This window comes from Pelodiscus sinensis, chromosome 1 (assembly GCF_049634645.1).
Source record: "Pelodiscus sinensis isolate JC-2024 chromosome 1, ASM4963464v1, whole genome shotgun sequence".
Classification (NCBI taxonomy): domain Eukaryota; kingdom Metazoa; phylum Chordata; order Testudines; family Trionychidae; genus Pelodiscus; species Pelodiscus sinensis.
This window is the reverse complement of record NC_134711.1, coordinates 84993621-85011957: the sequence shown is the minus strand read 5'-3', so window position 1 is coordinate 85011957 and position 18337 is coordinate 84993621. Positions and strand designations below refer to the sequence as shown.

At 46.0% G+C, this 18337-nt stretch overlaps 1 protein-coding gene across 4 annotated transcripts in view; it reads right to left on the bottom strand.

Annotated features, from left to right (window-relative positions):
* Nucleotides 1–1368: 1368 nt before the first annotated feature.
* The window catches only part of ANO4 (anoctamin 4), a 326447-nt gene continuing 309478 nt past the window's right edge, over nucleotides 1369–18337 (bottom strand). For all 4 annotated transcript variants that reach the window (XM_075934238.1, XM_075934244.1, XM_075934250.1 and 1 more), the window contains 4 exons: nucleotides 18167–18286; nucleotides 9477–9582; nucleotides 7324–7519; nucleotides 1369–2044 (listed from right to left, as the gene is read on the bottom strand). In XM_075934238.1, the coding sequence (XP_075790353.1) occupies nucleotides 7328–7519; nucleotides 9477–9582; nucleotides 18167–18286 (418 nt within the window). In that variant the 3' untranslated portion in view covers nucleotides 1369–2044; nucleotides 7324–7327. The remainder of the gene's footprint in view (nucleotides 2045–7323; nucleotides 7520–9476; nucleotides 9583–18166; nucleotides 18287–18337) is intronic.

Sequence of the window (18337 nt, the reverse complement as noted above, 5' to 3'; positions counted from 1 at the left end):
ACAGCACTGCTGTTCCCCCTTGTCTTTTTAGTTGTATGGTAAAGTGTGCATGGAATATGACACAGAATAATAATTCCTCTGCATTAACCCAGACCATTCTTGAGCAATGTACACATAAGCCTGCTGTCATCTGTCCTTGTCACCAAACTGCTGTCCATGTCTATGTTAACATATATATTACGCTAACCTTGCATTTTATGTGGCAGGATGGCTAATTTATGTGAGCAGGAGGCACTTACTCATTTCGGTTCTTATGTAACTAGTTTGGGAGAGTCCATCTAGGGAGACAAATTAGTAAGGTTAGGCTAGCTATTGGAGGCTAGGGTGTGGAAGTGCTATTACATTATCTCCCCCAATTTGTCTGGGTGGGAGAACAGGGATTGTTATTTAAACCAGAGCAGGCTGAGAAACCCACTAGAGGAGAGGATGGGTGGGCTGGTAGAGAGTCTGTGTCTCTGAGGTGACTGTTAGTATTCTGCTTTGATGCCTTGGCTGTATTTGCTTATAGGCAAACACTCTTGGGACTTTGCAGAGGATGGTGGGGGTCACTGAGTTACTGGGTTCCTTACTAGTTAGATTCAAGGTGTTGCTTCTGATCAATGTAGTGATTCCTGATCCCCTTGCTTTTTTTTGTCTGATTGTTTTAATTACCTGGTCCATCAAATACATTTGTGACTCAGACTAATTTTTTTCTCCAGAATCTTGTCTTGTTCGCTCTTAAGGGTATCCACAGCCAGGGAATTTTGCCTGAAAAATCCCCACTTTTATCTGTTCTGATTTGGGATCAAGGTGCTGAATGCCCTCAACATCTATGAAATCCATGGGAATTGAGTATGCTCAATGCTTCCAGAGGCCAACCAGCACTTCATGGGATAAGAGTCCTTCTATACAAATGACTGGGGAGAATTTAATTGATCAGCATAAATAAATACGCAGTGGACTTAGAGGCTACGTCTAGACTGCATCCCTCTGCCGACAGAGGGATGCAAGTCAAGCACTTCGGAAGTGCAAATGAGCCCGGGATTTAAATATCCCAGGCTTCATTTGCATACTCATGTTTGGACGCTGTGCTAATCACGCACCCTTTCAAAAGTGAAAGTAAAGTGTAGCCGCAGCTCTGCTGAAAGTGGGGAGCTTTTTTGGCAGATCCTGTACTCATTTTTTGTATGCAAATGAAGCCCGGGATATTTAAATCCCAGGCTCATTTGCACTTCCAAAGTGCTTGATTTGCATCCCTCTGTCAGCAGAGGGATGCAGTCTAGACACAGCCAGAGAGAAAGCATTAAGACAAATTCTTGGTAATTTTGCATTTGTATTTTGTCTCAGGTTTGTCATCCTGTTTAAAATTAGATAAGCACAAAAGCTCAACGGCAAAGATTTCATATGCATAATTTATTTTAAAGTTATTGCATCACATTATACAAGCGTTAAACATGGCTTTATGTTGATGATGTTTTTATAGGTGCGAAAATTTGACATTCTTCTCCATCGGGCTGGTTGGTTTTGTTGTTGCTATTTACAAATAAACAATCTATATACTTTATATATATTATATATATGGTATATAACATAAGTCCCCTCACAAAGATCTGAAATTAAAAAAGAACTCATTTGTAAACAGGATTGTAGTTGTATTATTTGGTTTCTTGAAAATTGATGGTATTGTAATACTGGGCATTTTTTTTGTTAGAGCATTTTGTTTTAAATTTATATTTATTATTCTAAGTTGTGTAAAACGCACATGGGACAGAATGCAAAAAACGTACCAAACAGGTTGAAAAAACAGTCCCAGTATACAATTTTTCCTTGGTTTTAAAAATTTGAGAACAACTGCCCATGAAATACATGCTAGCTCTGTTGCAAGTGGTCTATGGATGTCAGTCATATGCTGGATTGCAAAATGATTTCACAGTAAATCCTTTGACGTGCTGTCCTGCTTGTTATGTAAAATGTCTGTGGCATGCATTGAGGTTGCATTTTTCATTCTCTTCAAGGTAGTGCTCTTGTTGAGCTGGGATAAGTAAACAGAACACAGGTCCATCATCTGGAGCCATAAACAAAAACAATATCAGATCAGAATCACAGTTCAGGTGTGCATTTGCTGCCTAGAAAACTGGACAATTCAGTTTGTCATTAGAATGCTACAATGTTCATTATATCTTTTTCTTTTGAATTAACCTCCTCCACATGAGTGAATGTTTATTTTTATTTTTTGCTTGTTTGAAGCGTTGTATAACAATGAATGACAAAGGGAAACTCTGTTGTGCAGAATGGCAGAGTTCAATCCTATGAGGTGCTGAGTGGACAAATTAATGAAATTGGAGGCAGTTCAGCAATTTTCTGGAAGGTCTCAGGATCTTGCAGGATCAGGTTCAAGGTGAGCCAACTTTGACAACTTCCAATGCTAGCTCATGGTTTCTTTTTCAGCAGACCCAAAGCACTTCTTAGCAATTTAAAGTAATGAAAAAATCAACAAAACGTAGCAGTGTTGAAAACTGGTCTCAAAAGCAATCAGCAGCAGATTGTATCTTTGCTTCCCTTTATTTGTTTTGTCATGTTAAACTGTTGTGGGTTTGCTGTAGTGAAAATCAGATTGTTATACAGCTCAGTTCACAGTTAGGAATGTCTCAACTCTAAATGATCAGAGCAAGCAATAGCTCATTTCAGGAGGTCTGCAAAGCTTAAAACAGACAGGTAAGAGGTCATCTGTGAATTTAAAATAGCTTATGCAGATTGTGCAAACAAATTAATCACCATCTATTTAATCTACTTGCTTATATAAATTTGGCCTTGTGACTGACCCGGCGGGGTCCGCACTGGCCTCGGAGGGAGGGTTACCCCCCCCCGGACGCGGAAAAGGGCAACGCGGCTGGAAGCGGCGGGGCCGATCCTGACCGGCCGGAGCAAGAGCATGGGGGAGCCCGGACAAGTCCGCGGCGGGGGAGGCAGGGCCTGACCGGCTCACGGGGAAGCGCCGCGGCAGGGGAGGGTGACCCGCGTTAGGGGCGGAGCCCCGGGCACACGCCAGGGAGAGCTGGGAGGAGAACCCGGGGGGGGCGGAGCTAACCCCCCTGACGTCACTCCCCGGGTGCCCTGAAAAATGGCCGGACACCAGCAGGGAGGAGGCGGAGAGGTGGCCACACTGGCTTCCAGGGGCACGAAGCCTCCCGCCCCCCAGGCGAAGGAGAGAGACGGCTCCAGTGGACTCTGGGTCATGGTCGGACGGACCCGGCGGCTCTGGCGGGGTGAGTGACACAGCGGGCATCCCGCTCGGAAGGCCTGAAGGCGGGGAGTGGAAGGAGCCCGGGGCAGGGCCCTTCTGGAGTCTGTGGGCAAGCGAGTTTAGGGCCACTGCCCCGTCTGCTGTGGAGGGTGGCTCGTTGACACCATACTCCACTTAGGGCCCCGGGCTGGGACCCGGAGGAGGAGGTGGTCCCGGGTCCCTCACTCCCCTCCCCCGCACAAAGCATCCCAAATGACCTAACCCCCCCCCCCCCCCCCCGCGACAAGGGCAGTGTGAGGACAAGGGTCACATCCCAGCCCTACGGACGCACAACCGCCACAGGCCTTAACATGCTTTGCACATGTTTTAATGTCTTCAGATGCAGTGATTTCCATTGCTGTGTAAGTCACATAGTCTGTGAAATGGAGAGTGGGATATATGCAGCCATTCACCATGTGTGTATTTTCTGGCACCTTATATTGCATAAAGAAAGTCACTTACTCGCACAAGAATGGAGTTCTTCAGGATATGTGATCTCTATCTTTAATTCACTTGAGATGTGCATGTGTTCCATGTGCCTGCAAGGTTCATGCTAGCAGTGACCATTAGTCTGCACCTAGTACCCTTCTCTTCCTCATGCTCTAGACCAGTGGTCCCCAACCTTTCTGGGTGGCGGGTGCCACGCGGGGCTGCCAGGCCACCTGGGGGTGGGGCCACGTATGTGCCACGCTCCCGGAGGCATCACTAGATGGGTGTACATTAATGCCGTGGCGGGCGCCATGGATTCCTTTTAATTAGGAATAACCCTACAATAAGGCTTTTCAGCAAAGGGAAAGGAGGGCAGGTAGTGGAATACAGACAGGGACCACATATTGTAAAGAAAGCCAGTTATCGAAGTGACCTTGCTTTTCTGAGGCTATGTCTACACTGCAGAGTTTTTTTTCAGAAAAATGGCCATTTTTCCAACAAAAGTCACTTATGTCCACACTGCAATCACATTCTTTTGAGAAAAAAAAACAAAAGAACAGAGTTTTTCTGATGTTGGTAAACCTCTTTCTATGAGAAAGAAGTCTTTTTCCAAAAGAGCTCTTTCAGAAAAAGACACGTGTGGACGGGGAAGAGGGAGTTCTTTCGAAAGAAGAGGAAAGAGGAAAAAGCACAAGTGCCCTTGTGGCCATTTCGTCCATAGTAATCAGGATGTAGTTTCCTGTTCTCTCTGGTGACGTTGTTTCAGAGAGGAGACAGCTAAATGGATGATCTGGTTTAGATTAAATTCCAAGATTATTTTTAGGATGAATTTGCAGTGTAACCTCAGCAAAGCTTTGTGCTTTTGGAAGATCATATAAGGGCATGTCTATACTTACTAGGAGATGGGCACTGTGGCAATCAATCCCTTGGTGGGAGGTGTCAATTTATCAGGTCTAATAAAGACCTGCTTAATCAACCACCAATCAGTCCTCATCAACTGTGATACTGCATTGGAATGAGAAGTGTAAGGGACTCTGCAGTGGAGACCCCGTGGTAATTCAACCTAAGGTATGTTGACCCATGGCCTGTTCTGTAGAGAGGAAAATTCCATACTGATGGGTGGGTGAGAGAAGATCTCTGTGAGGTCCCATGGTGAACTTCCTTTCCCTGAACTCCCATGCACAGGTGAGGGTGGCCAAGCCCATGACTATTAAAGTGCCAGAGAAGTAACATGTCTGTGCAGCCATCTTCACCGACTTGGTTAATTGTTTCATAGAAAATATTTTAAAGTGTTAATGTAGTGAAACTATTAACTCAAGAGTGTTAAATCAAATTGTTTGACTCATATTCCTATTTTGTTTCTAAGGGAATCCCACCAGGTCTATGTTCACTCTGATCTCTGTGTCCATTTGTATTCAGATAGAGCTGATTTCTGAGTGCCCTGTATCGTGTTTATGTGGATGGTACCACTTTATATTCTTCAGGCATTTCAGTGTTATTACTGAGTGAGACCTAGCAGACTTAACATCTAGCCAACATGCATCATTGTATCTGACACTCTGATTCCCAAGATTTCATCTAGTTTGGGTGAGTGACTTCTGAAATGTTTAAAAACAGAAAGCTGAACACTTTGCAAAAGAATTTAGACCTAAATTGTTTATCCCTGAGTCCTTTTAGTCATATCAGTTTTTGGCCAATGTTAATAATAACCAATTCTTTTTCCATTACTTGTCCAGAATCATCACCTTATTAGTCTGTGTGTGGGATTTAACGTAATTTAATATTTTAATGTACCTTTTAAACCACTTAGCACATTTCTGGAGGGATGGCTGCATGAGTAAAGAACAAGAATCAGTAAGGAATTCTTGGATGGAGGCATGCTCCCCCTCTGTTAATTGTATCCACCGGTCATTTCATCTTTTGACTACTAGCTCTTTGGGACATAGACTGTCTGTTTATGATGTGTGTGTGTACACTATCCTCTATCCCACAATGAAGGCCATCAGTATAACCAAATCCAGATTATAGTTCTCCTACAAACTTCCTGTATGTGACTTTAGGTGAGTTATTGTAATGGGGTGGCACTCACTTCTCATGGGCACCCCCTGTGGCCAAGTGCATGTGCCCTCACTCTCCTGTCTGTTCAAGGCTCTTCAACGTCTCAGCTCTCCAGTCAAGTCACACACACCCTGTGTGCAAATCAAACAAATGGCTAACAGGGGCCCATCTTGGTGCCCTCTGTAGTGTCCCTCCAAGTCTGTTCTCCACTCTGGCAGAGAGCAGTGCCTCCAACACTTCCCTGTCTGGAGACAGAATCTTCACCCTTACCTCTGGGTTTTATCTCAGAGTACCATCATAGGCCAGTCTTCAATAAGCTCACCTTAATGAGCTGTCCATGGTGCTGTTGCTCTCTCAGCCAAGCCTCTCACCCAGTCTGAATCCCTTGAGCTCCACACTGCAACTGTTGCTCTGCTTTGCAGCTCCTTTTATAGGGCCTTCCTGGTCCCTGATTGGATGCGTCTCCTGTAGCCACTCTAGCCTCCTGGGAGGACCTCTCTACTGCCTTTTTTTTTTAAAGTGTATATGGCAGGTCCGCAAGGTAGGGGACCTTAGGGCCTGGTCTACCCCGTCACAGTCAACTAGAGTGAGGTGCTGAATGCTGGTCAACCCTATGTACTTCAATGGGAGCTGCAGCTGTTCAGCACTTCTGAAAATCAGACCACTATTCTGAATAAAGTTTTCAAGCGCACCTATTGCTAAATCCATAATTGGGCCTCTGCCTATTCTTTAGAAAAGAGGCACAATCAACTCCTCCAATGGGCTTTTCATCTTCCCACCCAGTAAAAAAGGTACAACTTTGTTTTGCAAATACACAGCAGTATTGGAAGACTCAATTCAAGAATGTTTGTGAAGCATTTTGAGATACTTGGACAGAAAATGCTACAGAAATATAAATCAATCTATCTTCATGGTGTATATGGCTGCCTATCATATAATATCTCAGTGCCTTCCACATAAAATCAATAGCAATAGTGAAACTTCTAACGGATTTCCTGGAGTCCCTGTTATTTCTCCCTTTTTAGGGTAAAATCTTTGGTTTTTTTTCATGTTATCAATTTTCTCTATTGTTTTTATAGAGTAGGTGGGGGTGTTAATGTTGTATCATTCTTGGTTTGGTGAAAATACTTTTTTTTTTTTGACTTTGCAGTACTTCCTGAAGATGGCGAGACTCTGGATTCGCCCAGTCTCTGGAAGTATGATCCATAGCTAGACCCCCTTGACTGAGAGTGCTTGCCCCCAGCTCTCACGTGCTTTGTATCATCCCAAATAAACATAACTGTTGAGGTGGTTCATAGATCGAAACTGGGCCTTTAATGTGGCTTCAGCTTGATCTATAAATTGCTTTGAAGGTTAGGACCAAGACTTTACACTGGCCTTGGAAGCCAGTCTGGGGTCCAGTGGAGAGACTTGGGTGATGTGTGTGTTTGGAATAGAAGCATATACATGGCAAGTAATGTAGTTTTAAGTCATTCTTACTCGTTTCTGACTACTTCCAACCCTGTGTGAATACAACTGGATTATTGAATAACTAATTAGCATTAATGGCTTCCACTAAATTACTTCTCTCTCACCCAGTCATGGCCATTCATTGTGATGAGATTTTCCATTTTTCTTCCTCTCCTTCCGTTCTTTCTGCAGACGCTCCAGTTCTGCTTCGTACATCATTTCCTGAATCAAGTACTTTTCTCTCCTCATCCGATCCCTCAGATCTTTTGGAAGGTCTGGGATTAAATATGAAATCAGGTGCTTTATGCAAAAGACAAGGTGCTGTGGAAGCAAAAGGATTTAAGGTGAATGAAAAGTATTCTTCTTTCTACAGTTTCCAGCTTGATTCATTTTTCAAAGGAGAGTATAATCTCCTTGTTAACAAAAAAATATTGATCTAGACTTCAAACGTCTATAAAAACTGAAATATTAAGGAGCCACATCCTGCAGATCCTCTTCAAGCAGAACTCCTGCCAAAACCAGTGGAAGCTTATGCCTGAGAATTGCTAAATTACTGTTTGAGTTGGCTCAACTTCTCTGTAGCAAAATTCAGTATACAAATGAAGGTCCCAAACCTCCTGTGTGATCTTTTAGTTCAGACTCTGGAGTCTGTGGCCTGTACTCAGGTGGACTCTCTCTAGAACTAGGGGGCCAATGCTAGTGGATCATACTGCAGGAACTGGGACAAAGGATCTACTCCTTTTTTTATTTTGGAAAAACTCCCCATAATATCTGACCCGAGTCATTATTCATGGAAAATAATGCTGTTTTCTGATGTTCTGTATCTCTAATTTATAACTCACATTGCAATCTATCTAAAATGTCCCACTTACATATCCAGTGCTTTTATCGATCATTTTGTCCCTAATCACTTAGGCATATTAAAATATAGATTGGTGGGGACAAGGAGAGTTGTTCTACTCGCCTCTTTTTTCCATTTTATTTAATCAAAATGTTTGTTTGGAGTTTTATAAAGTCTGATGAGCAATCTGGGGAATTAGAGCATTGTTCCTTCTCAAGTAAATTATTTACTACAAATTGGAGATGAAAAAAATATTTTCTATTATAGTTTGGGCTCTTATTTTGTGGGTTCAGAATATAAGCTTTTGCATTTTTTCCTGTGAATTTTCTCTTCAGCAGCAGAAAGATGTAATATCTAAATTGATATGTATCACTATGTCTGACGGACCATGATCCTTTAGCCTTGGCACATTGCAAGATGAATAACTTTTTAAAACTTGCTAGTATCTATCTTGTATTTTGAGCTTGATCTATAAGCAAAGTAGCCACACCTTAAACTCTTCTATGTTAACTCTAGATCCAGGTGGCATGCTGTAGTTGCAGTAGTTATTTACATTGATATATATATATATCCAAACTCAATGAGAAAGTTTCCCTCAATTATTTATCTCTTAGCTAAATCTTGTATATTATTTGTTCTTTCTTTCCAGTAGCACCTACAATGTGGTAGGTGTTTTCCAAACAGAAAGAGAGGCTGGGTCCTCTGTCTCCCAGAGCTTGTTTTATGTTAGGCTCTTCCAACCCAGCAAATAATCCAAGAATTCTCATTGGATGCATCTCCACACTTTTTACTTTCCTCTCTGTCTTTTTTGCACCATTTACTTCACCCAAGTCCACAACGTAACCTTCTCACAAACACAGTAGGGAAATAAAACCTAGGTGGAGCTACTGTAAGGTAGGTGCAAAGCTGGCTGGAAAATCATATCCTGTTAGTCCAGATTATTTGGAATTTTAATCCTATCCTCCAAAGCACTTGCAGGTTCTCCCAGCTTGCACTCTTTGCAGACTTTATCTAAGTCATTGATGAAAACATTGAACAGAACCAGATCCAGAACTGATCCCTTTGGGAACTCCCCCCCCCCCCATTATGTCCTTCCAGCATCACTGTGAACCACTGATAACTACTCTCAGAGTGATTTTCCAGCTAGTTATACACCCATCTTATATTAGCTCCATCTAGGTTGTTTTTCCCTAGTTTGTTTCTGAGACGGTCATGTGAGACAGTATCAAAAGACTTACTAAAGTCAAAATATACTACATCTACCACTTCCCAACCGCAAGGCTTGTTGCCCTGTCAAAGGAAACTATGAGGCTGGTTTGACACAATTTCTTCTTGACAAATCCATGCTGTTACTTATCACCTTATTATCTTCTAGTGTTTGCAAACTGATTACTTAATTATTAATTACATCAACTAGTCCTTTATATGAAAACTCACCTCAAATACAATAATAAAAGCCAACCGTGCTGCTAAGACATGCCAGAATTGCAACGTGTAGCCATAGGGCACTGGGGAATGAGGAGGGTCTCGATAGTCTCTGTACCTGAAAACCAAATAGAATGTTGCATTTCAGTAGAGATATAAACTGCTACTCTTGACAGAGGCTGTATTAGAATGCTATTCTTTAGCTATATCCTCCTTGCAACAATAGGGCTCTCAAGCAAAAAATAATACATGTTACTAAAATATTTTGATTCTGTGCTCACTTCCATCAATGTTAATCATGAATAGTGCCTCCGAAGAAGATGGGTGAAATCCTGGATGCACAGAAGTCAATGGGAGTTTTGTCACTGTTTTCAATGACAGGATAAAATCAGTAAGAGAGGAGATTCAGGTCTCTTGGTTTAAAAAACTGTCTTCAGAAGAATTAAGCTCTCAATAAAATAACATTCATATGGATTTTGGTTTTATTGTCAAAGAGGTAATTCCACAGAAACTTAATCCAGAAAAATAATATCACAGAAACCTAATGTAAAAGCAAGGGAAAATTTGCCTTATATTACACATGTTTGAAAACGGTGCGAACAATATCTGAACATAACATATTAAGTAATATACTGAAGCTTTCAGCTCTAAACTAATTTAAAAAACAAAAATAATCACAACTCACAGGAGAAAGAAGAAATAAACAAAAACATTTTTTTCTCTGACCAGTAGATCTCTCAGATTAGAGAAGGAGGTATATGCAATGGAATATAATGTGTTTTGGGACTTCAGTCAGCACTGAATTCTTCTTACATTTCAGCATCTTAAGTGAAAATTGTTTTAGCTACTACTTATCCCTTCTGCAGCCAAAACACTGGCTCCCGTGCATGAAATGTTTTACAAAAGAAGAATGTTTGAGGCTGTTTAAGGACTGTAATAGAAGCACTTGGCTGGGAATCTTAGATAGAGAGGGATCTTCTATGGAGTAATCTTGTGATTTTTATACTTGTAATAAACATGGCAGACTAGGAAAGGGGAAAGTCTGACAGATTGTTTCATGTCTCAAATGGAAGGGAAAATATGGGCTCTATATTGGTGAAGATAAATTATTAACAGATCTTGTCTGCATAAACTGTCTGCTTGAAAACTAAAGGACTCCTACACATGACACAATTTACATGTGGAATACATTCCTGTAATGTCTTTGCAGATAAATTATTAAACTAATTTTATTTCCTATCAATATGTGGCTTTAAAGTGCAATGGAAAATACCAAGAAATATCAGTAGAATTCAGGTTGATTAAATATCTTGTAAACAGATTAAAAGAAAGCTAGTCACTCTCTCCATTCTCCAGGTAGGGGCATATATGTTTAATAAGTAATGATACTAGCCAAGGAACACAGCTGTAGCTCAGAAGTGGAAGAAGAATCAAAGCGCTAAATCCTGCTTTAGTTGAAGTCAATTAAGGCCAATTAGACTCTCTGTAACAAATGCCAGAGACTGAGAAAGAGGTTTAAGACTATCTTCTTTTTAGTGGTATTGGTGAAAGTTTTGTTTAATTGTTGGTCTAAATTGATAAGAGTTTCACTCCTTCTCCCTTTTCTTCATGATAGACCAAGTCTTTTCTTGGAAAAAGGGCCTTTGTTACAAGTAAGAGTGAGTTTATTTTTGGATGATGGAGATGAATTTATTATTAATACTGTGGCAGAGCCCATGGCTGTGTCTACACTGGCAAGATTTTGCGCAAAAGCGGCCTGTCTACACTGGCTGTGAGTATTTGCGCAAGAACACTGACGTTGTAATGTACAAAATCAGTGCTTCTTGCGCAAATACTCTGATGCTCCTGCTCAGGAATAAGCACTCATGCGCAAGTGTTCTTGCGCAAGAGGCCAGTGTAGACAGGCAGCCAAGACATTTTGCGCAAAAGCAGTCTAAATGGAAAAAAGCCCTAGTGGCTGCTTGGATGCTCCATACCTGCAGGCAACTCCTGGACTTCTTGGTAACCTGAGACCCCTTAAAGGCAGACGCAGCCTGCAGAAGTCATGAGGCAGAAGCCTTTCTGATGCCTCTGCTGAGAGCTATGCCACACGACTCCTGCCATCCCCAAAAGCCACCAGAGCAGGATGGCAGGTCCAGGGGGGAACAGCCACCCACACCCCCAGTGCAGGAGGCCCCAAGGGGCTGAAAATGGAGGGCCCCATCCTGGTCCCTGGGGGAGCTGGAGGCCCTCCTGGACCTCTGGGAGGAACAGGAAGCCCTCCACGACAGCCGCTCCCATCGCCGCAACGCGGATATCTTCAACCGCATGGCCCAGGTGCTCTCCCACCAGGGACATCCAGCCCGGACCCTCGAGCAAGTCCAGGCTAAGGTGAAAGAGCTGCGCCTGGGCTATGTCTGGGCCAGCGAGGGCCAGGAGCCGATACCCGCCCCCACTACTAGCGGCTCCACTGCATCCTAGGCCAGGCACCACCCCAGGGACCGTCCATCCCTGTGGACACCTGCAGGCACCTCCCCATCACCAGGACCAGCGAGGTGGGGGAGGAAGAAAAGACTGCCAGCGGGTCGGAGGACGAGGCCAGCACTGCGACCCTCCATGCAGAGGCCCCCTCCGGCAGCCCTGATGTCTCCTGTGTGTCCTTGGAGGCCGGGGAAGGATCCACCGGTGAGTGTTGCACTTTGCACTCACAAGGGTGGGGGGGAGCCAGGTGCCCAGAGGGGGGAGGAGAGCGTGTCACTCAGGCCGCGTGAGCTGCACTGTGTAGCATTAGCAGTATGCAGAACGTGCAACCACGTGCAGCCTGGTGACCGAGTGGCACGTGGCCATGGCAGGCAGCTCCAGGGCACGCCTGTGACCGTGCTGCTCACACACATCCGGCGGGACCAGGGGGAAGGGTGGATGCTGGCTGGAACCAGCCAGGGGCTCAGGCCAGAGCCCGCACCTCCACAAGGATGCAGCACGCAGAACGGCAACACTGCCCCATGCCTGGCTGTGAGGCACAGCCAGCTGCTCCTGGGAAAACTGCAGTGTCACAGTCCTGTGAGCGTGGCCCCCACTGAGCCCCTCGCCTGCTCCTGGTGCCTTGGCTGGCCCCCTGAGGGAAGTCCTCACTTTGGTCACACATGTCTCTGGGCTACGTGTGTGAGGGCTAGCGGGGGGGGGAGGGGGGAAGCACTCAGGCCAGCCCTAGGGCCACCTGAGTTTTGCTGCAAGGATGGGACACTCCCCAGTCACTCTCCTGGTTCCGTCCAGGAGACATCCCACGTGATGGGGATCTGAGAGCCCAGACCACGTCTGCTAGATGTGCTCCCAGGCACTGTGTGGGGATTCATCTCGCTCCTTGTCAAACACCATTGATTAGCCCAAAGCCTCACAGCCTCCACCGGCAGGGAGTTCCACAGGTGAACACAACACAAGCGCCCTCCTACCCTCCACGGGGCCAAGACACAGACCGGTGGTTACAATACATGGAGGAGAACCCTACTCCAGGGGCGGTCCTGTATGCAAACATACAACACGGGGGGAGGGGGTAACCAAGTGGCCCAAGCCACACTACTGTGGTGTCACCTGGGCTCAGGGGTGGAGGGCGTGAGGTGTGGGGACAATGGCCAGGCTGTCTGACCCATCCTTCTGTTCCCTGCAGCAGGACCAAGCAGAAACGGGGGACCCTCCAGCCCTGCAGCAGCGGCAGCACCCCTAGCCACCCAACCACCAAGGCGGCGGGTCTGGCAGCAGGACCAGTTCCTTCAGTGCCACGTGCAGGCTGTTGAACGAGTGGAGGCAGCCATCACGCGGCAGATGGAGGTGGACCTGCAGTGGCGCCTGGAGGCCTGGGTCCCCTTCCAGGCCCAGTGTATGCGCATGGCGGATGCCATATCCACCCTCATCGCGCACTTTAGCCATGCCATTCCTTATGGAACGGCCTTGCCCCATGCACCCGCCATCCCTCCCATAGCAATGCCTCCTGCTCCTGCAATGGCCCCTCCTGCTCCTGCCCCTACCCCTCCTGCAATGGACTCTCCTGCTCCTGCCCCTGCCCCTGCCCCTCCCGCTCCTGCTCCTCCTGCAATGGCCCCTCCTGCTCCTCCTGCCCACCTCCCCATGCTGCCTGCCCCAATGTGGCCTCACCCCCATGTGCAGGTCCACCCCCGCAGAAGCAGTCGCAGAGGCCACCCCTCCCAGCAGTAGCTCCTCCCCCTCCCAGTTAAGAGCCTTCTCCCCCTCCCATCCTACATCTCCCTCCTCCCCATTGTAAATAAAAAGTTCCAACTTTGTGTTAAAAAACAACAACTGTTGTTGTTTGTTGGAAGGTAAGGGGATGGGAGGAGGGAAGGGTAGGAGATGGGAGGGAGATGTAAAGGGAGACAGAGGCGACCCTACTATGGGGGCTGGGAGAACATCTCCGTCAGGGCCTCCTGGATGCGCACCCCATCGTGGTGCGCCTGGCAGATGGCAGCTGTGCAGGGCTGTTCATAGGCCTGGCCCTCGCCTGCCATTCATGCCGGGAGGAAGGCCTCCCCCTCCGCTCCATGAGACTGTGGAGCACACAGCACGCGGCCACTACGACCTGGACATTCCGCTCACCCATCTCCAGACGGGTGAGCAAACAACAGAACCGGGCTTTCAGATGCCCGAAGGTGCACTCCACTTGCTTGTGGGCCCGGTTGAGGCAGTCGGCCTGTGTAAGGGAGGGCCGGCCCAAACCCCTGGGTGACCCAGCCTGGAGTCTTGCCTGCCCCTGGGCATGGAGTGCAGCACCCTCCCCCCCACTCCTCCTGGGACTTACCTGCATGACGACGGCACCGACGGTCGATCTGCCCACCCCAAACTGGTGTGCCACCGATTGGCAGCTGTCCGGGGTGGCCAGCTTCCATAGTGCGATGGCGACCCTCTTGTCCACCGGAATGGGTGCCCGCAGCCGGGTGGTGGTTCTCTGGAGCGCAGGGGCGAGTCAGGCACACAGCTCCAGGAACGTCTGCTTTTGCATGCGAAAGTTCCGGAGCCACTGCTGGCTGTCCCATTGCCCCAGGACCAGCCGGTCCCACCAGCCAGTACTGGTGTCCAGTCTCCACAATAGCCTCTCCACGCTGGGGTGGGGATGCCACATGGACGCCATGGCCTCCCTGGTGAGGGAGTCCAGAGTGACCTGCGCCTCAAGGTCCTGAACGAGGACTGCAGCAGCCTGGAGCTTCCAAAAATGGCCGGAAGGGGCCAGAGCAGGCACATGGCCACCCCTGGCTCCATGGCACAAGAAAGAAGCTGAGCTACAAAAATCAGTCAAAGGCATAAGGCAGTGGTGTCCAAAAAGGCAGAGGGCAACCACAAATGGAACTGCTACGGCTGTCAGTCCCTGCAAGAGGTCCTATAGCACGCAGCAGGAGAGAAACAGCTGTCCGGGGAGATCCCTTTAAGCACGTGTCTCAAAGGAGTTCCAGCCCCCACCCCCAGAAAGGGCTGCTGCCCTTTTGCCCTCTTCAAAATGGTTCGGGGCTTCTGCTTTTGTGCAAAGGCGTCCTGCCAATGTAGACATGCTTTTGCGCAAAAGCGCATCGTTCTTACGATGAGTCCCGGACCAGTATAGATGCTCTCTTGCGCAAATACTTTTAACGCTAAAACTCCTGCGTTAAAAGTATTTGCGCAAAATCATGCCAGTGTAGACGCAGCTCTAGAGACTACAATGCAGCAATCCCTATGGCAAGAAAGGGTTAAGCATCTATATTTCATCTATATGAATATGATTATGATAATAACTATCCTACAGATGTTAGTAGCAATGCATTTCCAGGCCAAATTCTGAAGTCTGTATTTAGCGCTTACCCAGAAATCTCCCACTAAAGTCAACAAGAAATCTGACCAGCTAATCCAGAGCTTCAAAACTTGGACCTCTCTGAAGGAGAGTGACATCACTTAATTCTTAGTTCTTTAAGATATCAAAAGCAAACATTATTTTAATCCTCAACCTCATTAACATTAAGTGGTGGATGGTCCAAGATAAGCAGCTTTATACCACAGAATGGGCTATGTACTGGCATAGCCTATTTTAGGGTTATTTCCTGTTAAATGATGCATAGCAAAATATCATAACTGTTTCATCTCCCTAAATGAAAGCATTAACTTCAGAAGAATATAACTCAGTATGCGATCTAATTGCAAGTAATATTATTTTTATCAAACATCAGGAATCTTTTCACTGGACACTGACATGCCGTTGGGCTCTAGAGACCCACCAAATGATATTTTATTGTTTCATATTAGAAAAGAATCTTTGCAATCATTTGAGCTCATGTTCACACACCCATGCTATATTATAAAATAACAACATTACACAGTTGTTCTGCTTGAGTTCTCCCTTGAAACAAAACATTTTAGGTTATTCCAACAAAATGAAAGGAGCGTTTTGATTTAATGGGCGTCAAAAATTATATTTTGGTTAAAAAAAAAATAGTTCCAACATTATCAAAATGACATTGAGTTTCTGTTCTGTGTAAAAAAAAAATACTATAGTTCCAACTTTTCATTTGAATATGGAAGGAAAATAAAATGTTGAAATATTGGAATGTCCTGCAATTAGGAAGCCCCCTTAATAATAATACTTAGTGCTTATATGGCACTTTTAATAGAGCTTCAAAACATTAACTAATTAATTCTTCTACTGCTTTTGTGGGGTAACTAAATACTAGCATCACTTAGAGATGGAGAAACAAAAGCAGGGAGGCCAGGAGACTTACTAAAGGACAAAGAGCCGAGTCTTCACAAAGCAAGAAAGGCACTCCAAGTGCACAGCACATATATGCATGCAGCAGGTCTTTGCAACATTGGTTTGATTAAAACAATGTGTGTGCATCCACACAGAGCAGCTCTTCACAGCACTGTTGCACTGATGTTTTCTGGGACTTATTCCCATAGTGCCAATGACAAACACAGTTGCTGGGAGCAGGGAGTAGTGGGGAATTTCTGTACATGGCACACTCAGCTGTGGGGTGGAGTTAGGACTAGTTGAACCAGTGCAGCGGAGAGAAACAATGGAGTTTCTGTTAGCTTTTCACTCAAATCAAGATAAACTATCTGAAGTGTTGTAACCAACCATTACAACTGGCTCCTACAGTAGGCGTGTGACAATTACAGTATGTGGACACAACATGTTGTACAAGTAGTGCAAGCACAGAGTGTTCCTTGTAATGTTTTTTCACTTAGGGTGAAATTCATAGAGCCTGTTGGCATCACATAAACCAGGGGTGGGCAATAATTTTTGGTGGGGAGCCACTCTAAGATTTTGGAAAGGGGTCAAGGGCTGCACTTTTCTGTGGAGGAGATGCAGGGTCTAGGATGGAGGTTGGGTGCAGAAGGGCACACGGAGTAAGGGACTGGGGTGCAGGGGATGCTGTGAGGTCTGAGAAGGAGTTTGGGCAAAGGAGGGGGTTGTGACCTGGGTCTGGGGATTGCGGTGTATGGTCAGGTAGGGATTATGGGTGCAAGAGAGGATTCCGGCCTGGGGGAGGGGTTCTAGGAGGAAGTGCAAAGTCTGGGAGGGAATCGTGACCTGGGAGAAGGAGAAAAGGGGGTGCAGACTGCAGAGGGTTTAGGTGGTGACCTGGAGCAGAGGAACGGGGTACAGGGTCTGGGAGGGGGTATGAGTGCAGGAGAGTATTCTGGCCTGGGAAGGGGTGTAGAAAGAGGTACAGATTCTGGGAGGGAGTTGTGACCTGAGTCAGAGGGTACAGAGGGCTTGGATGGTGACCCAGGGGAGGGAGTTGGAGTATGGGAGGGGCTGGGGTTCCAGAGGCAGACTCTGTCTGGGAGGTGCTTACCTAAGTATCCCCTGGCCAGAAGCCCCTCAGCACCCCCAAGGCAGGCTGGGCTCCCTGCCTGCTGAAGCCCCAGATAACTTAGAGCTGCAGGCTGCTCCCTCCACATCGCTGTCAGCTCCAGGAGGGGGAACAGGCTCGCACTGTCCCCATCTCCCAGGCCAATCTCTCAGTTCCTCCAGTTGTTTCCAGCCAATAGGAGCTGAGGATCGGACTGGGGGTGGGGAGATCACACTGATCCTCCCCCCTTTCCTGCAGAGCAGAGAGCCACACGGATTGCGCTTTAAACCATGGCAGCTCTGTGCCTGAGGGTCCTGGCAGGAGGGTGCATGGGCTGGATCTGTTGGCTTAGTGGGCTGGATCCAGCCCCCAGGCCATATTTTGCCCAGCCCTGACATCAGCCATCAAAAGAGGGCTTAGGTGGGGCTTATATGGTGCATAGCCCTATGCAAACTTGCTGCAGAAAGTGGAATTTTACCTTGCATGTACAATGAGCAAGAAAGTCAGTGTTTAGAACCAAGATCAGACTAAGTCTCCTCCACAATCTGTCAGTGGTTACTGAAGGATAAGTAAATACTGTACTATGCTTGGTGGCATTTCTTTTAGTTCTTTAAAAAAAACCCAAAACTCCAAACTAATTCTATATGCAAATTGCAAGTGTCCTTCAAGCACATGGCTAGTTGCCAGGGCAATTTTCCTTTCTCCAAAGATTTGGAACCTCCCTACTCACAAGCACATCACAGTGGTGTCCTGTCTTGTTTACTTCTGTCCCATGTACAAATATATTTTTCATCTAATTTTTTAAACTTTGAAAACAAATCCAGAAAGAAACTCTATCATGATTGCTTCCACTGGTGATTTTTTAATGAGAGAAGGATATTTTGGTGAGATTTTTACCTGCAATATTTTAATGGTGAGCCAGAGAATTCACTTCCATTAGATGTTGGTTCCGAACGGTTTTCAAAGTCAGACACCAAAAACACAGATAGACTGGCATTGACATAGCCTACCATACACCTGGAGAACAAGAAACCCTGAAGTTAGCACACTCAGCCCATTCTAGTAATA